The sequence below is a fragment of the Pteropus alecto genome, unplaced genomic scaffold, assembly GCF_000325575.1.
Source record: "Pteropus alecto unplaced genomic scaffold, ASM32557v1 scaffold20, whole genome shotgun sequence".
In the NCBI taxonomy this organism is placed as follows: domain Eukaryota; kingdom Metazoa; phylum Chordata; class Mammalia; order Chiroptera; family Pteropodidae; genus Pteropus; species Pteropus alecto.
The window spans coordinates 48812494-48825132 of NW_006436298.1; the positions used below are offsets into that span (position 1 = coordinate 48812494).

General features: G+C 39.3%; 1 protein-coding gene across 1 annotated transcript in view; it reads right to left on the reverse strand.

Moving 5' to 3' along the window:
- The window catches only part of FBN2 (fibrillin 2), a 240480-nt gene that overhangs the window by 58990 nt on the left and 168851 nt on the right, over positions 1 to 12639 (reverse strand). The window contains exons 23-30 of the mRNA XM_006913393.2: positions 12512 to 12637; positions 9254 to 9481; positions 8611 to 8736; positions 4080 to 4208; positions 3167 to 3292; positions 1096 to 1221; positions 510 to 632; positions 228 to 353 (exon numbers count right to left, since the gene is read on the reverse strand). Coding sequence (XP_006913455.1) covers positions 228 to 353; positions 510 to 632; positions 1096 to 1221; positions 3167 to 3292; positions 4080 to 4208; positions 8611 to 8736; positions 9254 to 9481; positions 12512 to 12637 — 1110 coding nt within the window. The remainder of the gene's footprint in view (positions 1 to 227; positions 354 to 509; positions 633 to 1095; positions 1222 to 3166; positions 3293 to 4079; positions 4209 to 8610; positions 8737 to 9253; positions 9482 to 12511; positions 12638 to 12639) is intronic.

Below are 12639 nucleotides of genomic sequence, written 5' to 3' on the forward strand. Positions count from 1 at the left end.
TTTAAAAATATAACCTATTTGCAAGATACAGTATTGCAGATAAATACATTGTCTTTATTTTTTCAAAATAATTCTTTTCAGCTTTGACATCTTCTAATACGATGGTTCGAATTTTTTAAATATCTGAAAAAGCCTCTTCTTTTGTTAATATGTGTGTGCATAAATGTGCACACATTTGTGTGTGCATATGTGTACATAAATATTTATGCTGTTTTCATGGTACCCACCAATGCATGTTTTCATGTCCATTGACGCCATGAAGCCATCATAGCACAGACAGCGATACTCTCCAGGAATGTTGGTACATTGGCCACCATCACAGATATCGGGATTATTTTCACATTCATCGATATCTGATGATACAAAATTAACATCAAATGAAAACAAGGATGGCTTTCATTAAGCTCAAATATTTTTTTTCCACCCAGTTCCACTCAAAGTATCTGCAGCCAGATTTGTAAGATAAAATTAATTAGATATACAAAGTCCGTGTATTTTCCTTTCTGTACCTGCGCACGATCTCCCATCTGGCATCAGGGCATAACCTTCGCTGCAGCTGCATTCGTAGCTTCCTTCTGAATTGGTGCACTGGGTGTCACAGCCTCCATTCATTATCATACATTCGTCAATATCTGTGAATACAACATCGTAACCACATTACTTGAGCAGAGTTACTTCCTTAAAAAAAAAAACAAAAGAAGATAAAAAGCTTTTCCTCTTTTGAAACTGATAATGCTTAAATAGTTTTGGAGTTTTCTCCCCACTGTTTGTGATGATTTATCATTATATCATTTGTTTTTCTTAAGTTCTTTTCATTTCCTCTTAGACAGAGTTCCATTTGACATTTAGCTCCAGTAACCTAAGATTAAAGAACTCAGAAATATAATACCTATGGAGTTTAGAGAGTTTTCTATGATAAAACCAGAGATTCCTCTGTAAAACTACCAAACCATGGCACCTTAGAGATCTGCCCTCATTCTTAGATTTATTTTTATGACAAAGGACTCCCATCAACTTGATGATATTTCAGTGCCAGAAGTTATCCTAGGCTGATTTGAGAAACACAATTTCCAGCCCTGCTGGGCCTAACCTTACCTGTACAGCCCTGCCGGTCTGGTGTGGCCTGGTAACCAGGATTGCAGGAGCACTGATAAGTTCCAATCATGTTCACGCATTTTCCATTTCTACATAGATTGTCACTCAGAGAGCACTCATTAATATCTATAAAAAAATACACAGAATTAATGTTTCATGCAATCACAACATCACTTAAACCACTAGAGCCGCAGTCTGAGAAGGGCTTTATGTGCTTTGTGGGAGGTATGGGAATCTCCAGGGGCATTCAATGAAATGCTGGAGTCTACATTTCTCCTATTTCTATCTACAACAGTGCCGTCCTGCAGAACTTTCAACGCTGATGGAACTGTTCCATTTTTTTTGTGCTGACCAATATGTAGCTCCTATTGGGCACTCGAAATGTGGATAGTATGACTAAGGAATAGAATTTTTAATGTTATTTAATTTTAATTAAATTTAAAGAGCCACATGTGTCCAGTGACTACCACATTAGACCACCCACATGTAGCATATGCCAGAAATGAAGCATGCTAATATTTAATACACGAATTTACATTGGCACACTCAGCTGGTCCTTATCAGACAGTAAAGTGTTACCTAAATAACTCGATGTTTCCTGAGGGAAGACGGCTGGTTCCACAAAACAGAGGGGCTAATTACAGGGCCCTCACTTATTTAATCTGTTTTGATTGTATTGTATGTTCAGTGTGTCCGGATAGGTTGATCTACATACTATTTTGCCTATTTTAAAATAAACTAACCCTTATAAGATGGGCAGGTGCCTCAAAAAACCTGCAAAGATCTATGGAATAAACTACTTCTAATAATGAGATCACAAAAGAACAGCAAGAAAATGGTAGTGACACTTTTCTTCACACCAGCTACCTGTCAGACACAATATAAGATAAAAACAATGACAATATAACCAGACGTAGCAAGAAATTCATCCCAAATTCTCAAAATTAGTAAGACTATGTGACATATGGACTTATGTCTATGACCATTAAATGTTTATTTTATTAAATATGTAAAAATATGTCTTATATGTACATTGTACTTTTGAGGGGTACTTTTTCAGCCGTAAGATCCATGAAAACCAATTAACAAAATAAACTGACCTTAGAAACAGATCTCTGAGTCACTGTTTCACAACCATAAATAAAAGCTTTTTGTACCACTATTAAAATGAAATGCAAATATTTAAAACTTTTAAATTCACCTTTTAAAAAATGTCTGTCTAGTCTATGATTTAAGATTCATCTAATATATTAGCATATCAATATAGATAGGATTTAAAAATAAATATATTAAGGTGTGCTTAAATTATGTTTTCAAATGGAGGGTTGTGAAGAGCTCTATTTTAAACTCTTTTATTTGCTTATACTTTCAAGAAAGATTTCTGCAAAGAAAATGTTTCCTGGCTAAATCAAAAGTTTTAAAGCCCATATACCAGAATACAGTAAGCCCAGAGGCCTCCATATATTTACAAAGAGCAGTAGGCTGGAAGGCTTCAAGACTAGCCATTGGTCTTCTCGTGTAGCCCCCGGTTGCTGCCCTACTGAGCTCAGGACTAGTGAAGAGACCTTGGTGTTTCTGTGAAAAGAGGGGTGGAGGGAGATCCCATGTTCACACACATGTGAGCAGAACCCATGACGGCAGACACAGGGGCACGGAAACAGACTCTGCTGAGTGACTGCACAGGTGTATGCATGGGAGAAGCATCAGGGAGAAGGCCTCCCTATCCCATCCCACCTGGAGGAGAGAATTCCATGGCCTTGAAGCATCAGGGAGCAGGCCTCCCCATCCCATCCCATCCCACCTGGAGGAGAGAATTCCATGGCCTTACACAGAGTACCTCACAGAGATCCTTTCACATATGCTTGTAATGAAAAAGTGAAAAACCAGGAAAGTGCTGGCTCATTTGAGGGTCTAAAGACGGCCTGAATCCAAATGTAGGGACTCTGAGTTACCAACTTTTCATCAGCTGGATTTCACATGTCAAAAACAAGTTTATTAGAATCAACCACTGATCGTTATCATCTTTACCAGCTGAGCTGAGTGGGTTTATGTGCTAAGGAGACAAACTCACCCACACAGTCCTCACGTGACGGTGACAGCTCGTGTCCCAGTGGGCAGTCACACTGAAAGCTGCCCTCAGTGTTCACACAGGTGCCACCCCTACAAAGGAGAGGGTTACGTTCACATTCGTCAATGTCTGAAAGGTAAAAATGTGAGATCCATTAAAGAACTCTGAGGAAAAAATATTCAAGCAGACAGCATGGGAGAAAGAATCGTTATCTGAGGTAAGTGTGACTCAAATCTAAGAGACAGGCTTAATGCGAGATGGGATAATGCTCGCCTCACTTTTTCTCTTATCATTAGATAAATTGCTAAAGTTCTACTCTTAAATATGGAGGGCTATCAAAGAATTTACTGGTACAAAAAGAGCAGGCTCCCAAGAGGTGAAACATAATATCTGCTTTAAATCACTCGAAATTCCAGATATATATTGCCGTCTACAATCTCTAATCCAAGTGAAAGAAAAATCTTAGACTTATCACCTTCTATATCTCACGAAGTGAGTCCTACAGGTCACCGAAAATGAAAAAGTGGGCTAAAAGGTAGACAATACTGAAAGAGTTTGTGATAACAGACAAATAAGGAAAATAACACAGGATTTGCATGACTGAATATAAATTTTGGAGTCACCACACAATGTCATAATGAATCCCTCCTGAGTAGTTAGTCTGTGTTGATTTTATATTCTATGAATAAACAGAACCCAGTCTCAATATCTCATTGCCATGAAGGCGCCAAGAGTTTGGGGCTCCCCAAGAGCTATCTAGGAGCAGACTTCCTGTCTGACATGGAAAGCTGTTCCCTCGCACCACAGCCCCTTGCCAAGCATGCTGTTAACAGCTCCGAGACAAGCCAAGGTCGAGCTAATGAGTCAGTGCTTGACTGGTTTCAAGACTGGAGAGAACGAGCCTAACCACGCTTACCCATGCAGTTCTTCATCATCATGAACCCGCTTTCATAGCCTTCGAAGCACTCACACTCAAAGCTGCCTGGTGTGTTGACACAGATTCCACTTCCACAGAGATCAGGAGAAATCCTGCACTCGTCGATATCTAATTCACAGGGTTTAAGATAAATGAAAAAAATAGAATGAGATGAGAGGGTGTTAAAAAAAGAGACAGAGTGATTTGGCCTTCCATTTGAAGGTGCAGCACACTTGAACAGTTGGATAAATCAGCGGCTAGCAGTACCAGGATATGTTTTTAGGAGATCGGCGAGAGAGGAGAGGGCCTTAGGCACATTCCTTTCCCCAACTGCCACAACTGTCATGGCCAACGGGCAGGTGGTGACTTTTTGCCTTTAAGAATTCTGGAATTGTGGATTTCTCTTTGCAGCTTTGAAATGGTAACAGAAGGATGAACCAAGCAACTGCAGTATGAGCCAGACAAAGCAGGTGGCAAATGAAGAAGCGGTGGACACATGAATGAAGTCCCACACGTGACGCAAAGACCGTGCTGGTTCTGCTACACTCGCCCACGCCCATCCTGGGGCTGCTCCTGAGCAGGGTGACCAATGACAGAGAGGCAGCTTCAGAGGCAGATGCAGCTAACTAACCTTGAGCCAGAGAGTGCTCATATATGGCAGGGCCCAATTTGTGTTTCTGTGTCACATTGAGACAGGAAGAGCCTACTGATCTATTTTAAAAATATAAGTAAAAAGGAAATGATGTGTTTGTCACTTTTTATAAGTTACAGTAAATAAGAATCTTCAATAGCAGTGTTTATAGTCTCGAAAACTGTTTATAAGTTTTTATAAGTTACAGTAAATAAGAATCTTCAATAGCAGTGTTTATAGTCTCAAAAACAGTGTTTATAGTCTCTGAGAAATCTCCCATGCCTGTAAGATTTTTCAATAGAGAAATAGTGTCTATAACATATGCCAGCATCTGTTTATTTTGCTGAATTTCAATTTTTAAGCTTTTCTATCCACAGGATTTCTAAGTGGCTAACTGGGGCATGCTCTCTTGGGTTCTCAGCTGCTGCCTTCTCCCAGCTTTCGGTCTTTATTGATTTTCCCAGTTGCAGGCCATATTTAAGCACTTTCTTTTAAACAAAAATCTTAAGAAAATTAATTGACTCTTAATTAAACAGCTACCAATATGCATACTAATTATTACTTTTTATCTCTCAGGGTCTAGGAACTGGTGGTGAGAGCCATGTGAAGAACACAGAGTAAGTCCGAAGGCAGAGCAGAGACAGATTTTGGCTGGTGTGATGTGGTGGAGGCTGCATAATGATGGGTGTGGATTGTAAACAGATGCCTGGGTACAAACCCCACTTTGTCGTCTTCCAGGGAGCTTGGGAAATCACTTAATTTCTCTGTGCCTCCATTTCCTTATCTGTAAAATGGGGAGTACAGCAGAACCCACCTCACAGGAGTAAGCGAATCAATGTTTGTTATGTGCTGAGAACAGTTCTCGTCTCACAGAAAGTGCTGTATATATGTAAGCTATTCTCTGATAAGAACTGGTATTTTGGAAGAGGTGGCTTCTGAACTGGTCCTAGAATTGTGCATAGAAATTCTGACGTTAAAGATGTGGAATAAATAGAAAAAGCAAGAGTGAAAATGCACAGGTGAAGAAAAATAATGCACTTTGGGGAACAGTCAGTTATAGAGTGGCTGGACTGTAGAGGCCGATAATTAGTGCAAGTACAGGTATGATGAGTGTGACCACTGAGGGTCCCGAACATGGGGAGAAGACTGGCCTTAAATGCTGTGAAGAAGGGCAGCCACCGGTGGCCCGCTGTCCTTTCACATTCTAACCCACAACACTGCAGTGCTGTCAACGAGTATCTCTCTTACACAGTTCAAGGTGAGCTTCAGAGTCATTAAGTGATTTGGTTAAGTTCACACCAAAAATAAGAAGTGGAATGACAACTGGAAAAACTCTGACTTCTTTATCCAGGTCTAGGATTGTCTGGGTCTACGGAAGTTGCTTTGAGAGAAGTTCCCTACTCTAAACCCTGCTTTAGGATAATAACCTGGATCTGCCTGTGGCAAATTAACGGACTGGAAGAAGTCGGAAGATTCTGCAATGTAGTAGATGCCATGGTATGTTGCCTAGTTCTCCCTTCAGGAAGAAAGGACTTACTTGTTCTTCCCTTCAAGCTGTTGGGACTGCTGCTGGCAGAAAGCCGAGATGCAAACTATCTTCAGGAAATGGCTTAGCTGAGGGGACCGCTTCCCTACAGTTCGCCCCTTCTCTGGGCAGACGTATGCAAAGATTGATCATGAGGGTACATAAATGCCTAGCACCTCTGCCTTAACTCAAAGTAATTCTAATGAGCCACCCAGGTCCAAAGCTCCCCGTGGGGTGGGCTGAGGGCTACAACGGGACAGCATCACAGCCCGACCTCTCCCTCTGCCCATTTCTGCTTCCTTCCCCTCCATCCTATAGTTTCTAATCTCAAGGGCAATCCCACATAAACTTCCTGCATGTTAATCTCTGCTCAGAGTCTGTTTCCTGAGGAGCCAAAGCTTCGTTTGCAATAGTCTAGAAGAAATATTACAAATCCTTGAAATAGTCATTTTGATTGGAGAATATATATAACTTTTCACTCGTCCATCAGGAGAGGGAAATGTCAAAATTAAATGTGAGGCTTCACTCCTGATTGAAATTATATTATTAATACATACAAGGACATCCCTAGGCAGCGGAAGGGGGGTTGGCATAAAGGGAGATTAAAACAAAGAGACACTGTCCAGATGGAAGTCAGGAACGTGGGAGTGAAACTCAGGAAGAGTAGAGGGCTCGAGATAGCACCTAGGAGTCAGCTTGGCAGAGGCCATCCATGACGTCATGACAGCAGATGCGATTCTGAGAGGTGGAATGCTGGGAGCGCAAAGGACCCTGGAAAATGCTCAAGGGGTGGAAAACACAAAAGCAAGAAGAATCTGTGAAGAATAGAAAAGACACATCATAGTCAAGGAAGGGTCATTGAGACAGTGAAGTATCATGGAAACCAAAAGAGAAGAAAATCAAGGAAGAAATATAGCTAGAGGTTGAGGGGAACATACAGAAGAGAAAGGTTTTTTTTAACTTGACAAAGGTGTTTTGCAGAATTATATATATGTGGCTGAACAAGGGAGGGCAATAGTCGAAGTTACATAAGATTATAAAGAAAATGGTTAAAGAGAGGAATAAGAGGTAAAAGTGGACAAACAGGACGGTAGCTTGAGAGGGAAAAAAAGGGCTGCAGAGAGATTTCGAACTTGTTTATAAGTTTAGAGAAAGGAACCAGTAAAGATGGGGAGAGAGAGAGAGAGGAGTGAACCCTGCCAGAGAAGGGCCTGGAGCTAGAGGAGAGACGAAGAGCGAAAGCAGAGGAATTAACTGGAAAATTGAGGAAGAACATCACATCTCACTCTCTAAAAGTGGAAAAGAGAATATGGGAGAAAAAGGAAATTTTATTACCAGAGAGGAGGGTGTGTGAGAGGGTACTGGCACTCCGATTTGGTCTTGACAAATTCAAAAGAGAATAAACAAGGATATGAGAGGGTGTGTGGGTCCAAAGAGGTTTAGAAGTGGTGCTGAGAGAAATTCAGCAAGTGATGTAAGGAGGTGAATAAGAGGGTCACTAAGCAGCCACGAGGGCCTGGTGGAAGGTGAATGCATGTAGCCCAGTTGGCTCTTCTCAGATTCTCCAAGCCAAGTTCAGCAGCCTAGACTGCAAACAATGGTGAGGGGGTTTGAAGCTGGGGATTGGCCTGGGAGGCATAGCAGAAAGACAAGACAGTGGAACATCAGAAGACCAGAGGAACAGTTTTGAAACACCTGTGGGATAGTCTAGGCTGGGGGTGGGGGCAGTTCACGAGTGAATCCAGGGGTACCTTTTGTAGTAGGAGGAAGGGGTCAAAAGAGATGATTCAGTGGAGGTCACGAAGAAGTAGCATGTGTGAGAACAGGAGATAAGGGAAAATTCCAAGAGACTATGAATAATACAGACAGTTCCGAAAATAAAATTCTGGAGATATATTTCAAGTGTATGGAATAATGTGTCATATTATCTAATCGAAAAAGTTGAAATTTCATATCCTTTCAAACAAAAGGGAATGCTTATGGATAAGGATACGAATGGCAACTGAAACATAATTATTACAAAAACTGTAGACAGATAAGGAAAATAAGTTACAACTTCTCTATTACAAACTTTAAAAATTTTAACAGAATATTATATCAAGTTTATACAATTATCGATTTGATGGCTATGTTCTTAGGTACTCATATATTCTGAAAATCATATTTTTATGTTGTTCTTGGAGATAAAACAAATAGCATTTTCACGTTATTTTGCAGCTCTCACAAGTTTGGAGAACTGGTTTAAGAGTTAGGAAAAGGAAAGAAAAAGAAAAATTTACATGTTCTTAATGAGAGGATGGGCTTTTGAAGGCAGTACTTTCAAATAGCAAAAGAAAGAGAGCCCGGGTTTACCAACCACCATGACAGAAGCTTACCCGTGCAGTTTCTTTCCTCCATGTCTAGAGCAAAGCCACTATTGCAACGGCACTTGAAACTTCCAATGGTATTTCTGCACTTTCCATAGGTGCACATGCCAGGAAAAGCTTTGCATTCGTTGATATCTAAAAGCAAAATAACGCTAGAATGTAGAGCTGGGTGATATCATTTCAAGTTAAAAATCCATCACAATGGAAAATAACGTATCCAAGTAGAAATGGGGGATATCAGAAATCTCAATGGTCACACCGATGCCCCACAAAAAGTTTCAATTGTAAAGAAGATTCTGTATCTTTAACGACGAGCTCTGATCCCTTTATCTCTGTTTTGTAAACAGAGGGGGGTCTAGGGGGCTTTTTGCTACAAGCAGGTCTGCGTCGAGTCAGGCTGTGCTAAGGAAAGCAGAGTTACTGTAAAAGGATGTAAGAAAAGCGAAAGTAGCAGTCTGCTTGATATCTTTTATATCTTTACTTCGATATCATCTTATATAGGTGATTTATACACCTGGGCTCTAAGACTGGCCACAAATTATGTTTAACAAAGAAAATAAAGTGGACAATCAAATGCTTAAAGCAATACCAATTCTCAGAGATTGCAGAGGGTGAACTTTGGTGTAGAGGGGCCAACACACTGCTCAGTTACCTTTGTAAAATGGCCTCCCAGTAAGAACATCCCCTCTGTTAGCAAAGCCAGGTCCTCTGGGGCACAGGGTGTCATACTCCTTGGTGCCAGGTCTGGGGCATTCCTCACACTCAGTGCCCCAGGCTGCCCCAACCGCACAGCAGCAGGCGTCCATGCGGAACTTCCCGGGAACAGGATGGACGCACTCATCCTCATCCCACCTCAAGTAACACTGCTCCATGCGGATATCTACATGGTGAGTGAAATCGCAGTTTGAGATTAAGTTGTAGCACCCGCTGAACATTTATTTATATGCCGAACATCTGCTTGGCGCCCGGCACGTCAGGCCCTGGAGGTGTGCCTGGAGCGGACTCCGTAATGGACTGTCACCTAAAGAAATCAGCATTACTTAATTCTCACAAGACACCTTCGGGAAGAAAATGTTCCCCTGTGACAAGACTCCTTCATATCATCACGTATGATCCTTTTTTTTTGTATTGCTCACTTCAAAAAGAATAAATAATTTTAGCGACAGGTTATTCTTGTTCACGGAGTTGCTTAAAGTGGCTTGTGAGCAGCCCTGTCAGGTCTTAGTCATAAACAGTAAACGATCAACCGTAATCTATTTTCCGATTTGGTACAACTATTATTAAAGCTTTACAAAGGAAAAAATATTATTGCACTTAAAGTTTTTTTCTCTGCCAAATTTATTTTTTGCATTATGTTTCTTTGGCCTGGGTTATGTAAATCTGCCCTAATAAGGGGCCAAATTATTTATTTAAACGCCACTTTTTCCCTTTAATCTTGAAGCGTAATAATGTTTCAACATGCTAAGCTAGAACCTTAAAAGGTCAGCCAACAGTCACAAAATAGAGTAAATTAGCACAATCTATAAATAACACATTTACCCATTAGTCAATAGAGTTGTTGGTCAAATTACAGTCAAATAACTTGGCTGTTAAAGTGCAAATATAGAAAATGAGTTCAGAAAAAGTAAATACCATGTTTTACTTGATAAGAGTATTTCAAGATATTAAATAATTTCCTAAACCTAAAAACTGTTTAACAGAGGGAAAGAAATTTCTAGTAAAATGTAAACATAAACAAATAAATATGCTTTTTATTTTAGTTATAGTCAATACTGATTCTTTTTAGTTCTCAACCAAAAGTAACAGCAACTTTAGCAACTTTCTTTAGTCTAGAGTTACACATATTTCCAAGTACTGTAATTAAGAAGTCCTATTTTTAAAGAAAAATAATGGTAAATTTTCACTGATTTGATAGATTGAATATAGGTATTCACAGTAGTGATTTTGCCTTCTGTGTCTGCATTAACACTAATCACAAAGCCACATTCTCTGCCATTGCGAGGTGTGACAGCAATTCAGTGAGTCTCATTACGCAAGGCACTCAGGGGCTGGTCTCAGTCACAGCCAACCGCACCCTACACTGTCACCAGGGAAGAAAGGATCTTAACAAGATATGACAGTTTTATTTAAGTATAGATAGCCTGAGAACTCTAGATTGAGCCAATTATTTCTGAAGTAATTGAGGTAATTTGCTCAAGAAGCTATTCTAGGGTTAGTCAAAAAAAAAATCATGCGAACTAAGTATGTAAAAAGGTTACCCTGGCAGGGTAACCCTGTATTTTCACTATTGAGATCCATATCGATATTTACAGCAAGTATCAAAACACTGTCAGCACACTGGCCATATAATGGCCTGTGAATGGTTTGATTGGCTTGCACAGAAATTAAAATATGAATCTGGAGGTCTCTGGATGGTATATGCACTCTATAATTTGCTGCAGGCCCCACTGCTCCTTATCACCACCCCACTCATTTATGTTACCTGCCTGGTCCCTGAAAGCACTGGGGTCTGGGACCACGGATTTAGATCAATTCTATCGAAGCAATTGACCTCTACTTTTGTTCTCAGAAAATTTTACATTTCCATAGGCCAATTTCTTCTTAAAAGTTTCTCACATCCTCAGCCACAATGAATATAGCATAATTCAAGTAGCAACAAAAACATTTAACCAAATTGCAATGAAAAATTCAACATATCTTTTTAGAGTATTACAAAAGGTGTGATTTTCAGTGATGTCACTGGGAATTAATTTTGCTTAGTGATAATTTATAATCAATGATATAGCTTTATATATAGTATTCTTTGGTTACTGAAGGCAACTTGATTTCATTAGTCACCTGAGCATACTGATACTCTGTCATCTTCAAAAGATATTTTACTTTGTTCTAATTTTGTAGATAATTTAACAATAAAAATCTGAAAAAGATTTTTCATTAGAATAACTTTGGATAGTATAATTTATAAACTATTCTATATGATTTTACAGTCACACTTTATATCCAAATTTAAATATGCTATCAAAAATTAATTTAAAATGAAATCTGTGTTAATTATACTAACTAAAGTGTATGATACTGCAAATATTTTTTCTTAGTCCTAACGTTAAGAATCATTGATATATACAAATACCTAAATATCTTGGAATATAACATTACCATGCTCATGTTTTGTCTACAAGCTTAGATTTAAAATGCAAACCTATATTACGTTAGTTTAAATACCGTTCCGATAGTATATTGGGGAAAAGTCCCTTAAGTAAGTAAAAAATTGTTTAGATACAATATAGAATTAATACAAGGTTTTTTTTCAATCCTGAAACTCCAGTTTAGCCAAGCATGACACCGATAAAGAATAAGATCCACTACACATTTCTATAAAACAATGTTGAAAGAGCTTCATTTTAGATCTTTAGAAAATAATGCATTAAGAAAATTTAAACTCTAAAGGTGGTCAAGGAAGGACAGAGATGGATGGTCAATGTTTTCAAAGAGAAACAACGTAACTTTGACCATGACTTTCCCCACTGTTGTCTAAGAACACAGCTGCAACGGGCTGCTAAAGGTTAACTTCGAACACTGGTCTCCAGTTTTTCTCCCATGTTCAAAATATACATAATTCTCTCACTTCACTGACTCAGTGTGAAAGAATGAACGTGCCAAAACTGTCTGATTAAAGAAACTGTTATTTCTGAGGTAAATTTTTGAGCAGTATCAACATTCCATATTATATAAAAACCATTTCAATTAAACACATTCACTTTAAAAATATCCATTAGTGATTTTCCCTCAAAATATCTTTAAAGAGTTTCTAGCTACAGACCTAATGGTTTTGAACTAGTCATTGCCCAAAGAATAAGAAAAATTCATGGCTGGTTTCACGCATAAAAAAATGAAAGGATGTGAATCTTACCCAAGCACACACGGCCAGTTCCATCCAATGTAAGGCCGTCAGGACACTCACAGTGAAAAGATCCTTTGCTATTGACACAGCGTCCATTTGGACAAACGCCAGGAAACACCTCACACTCATTAACGTCT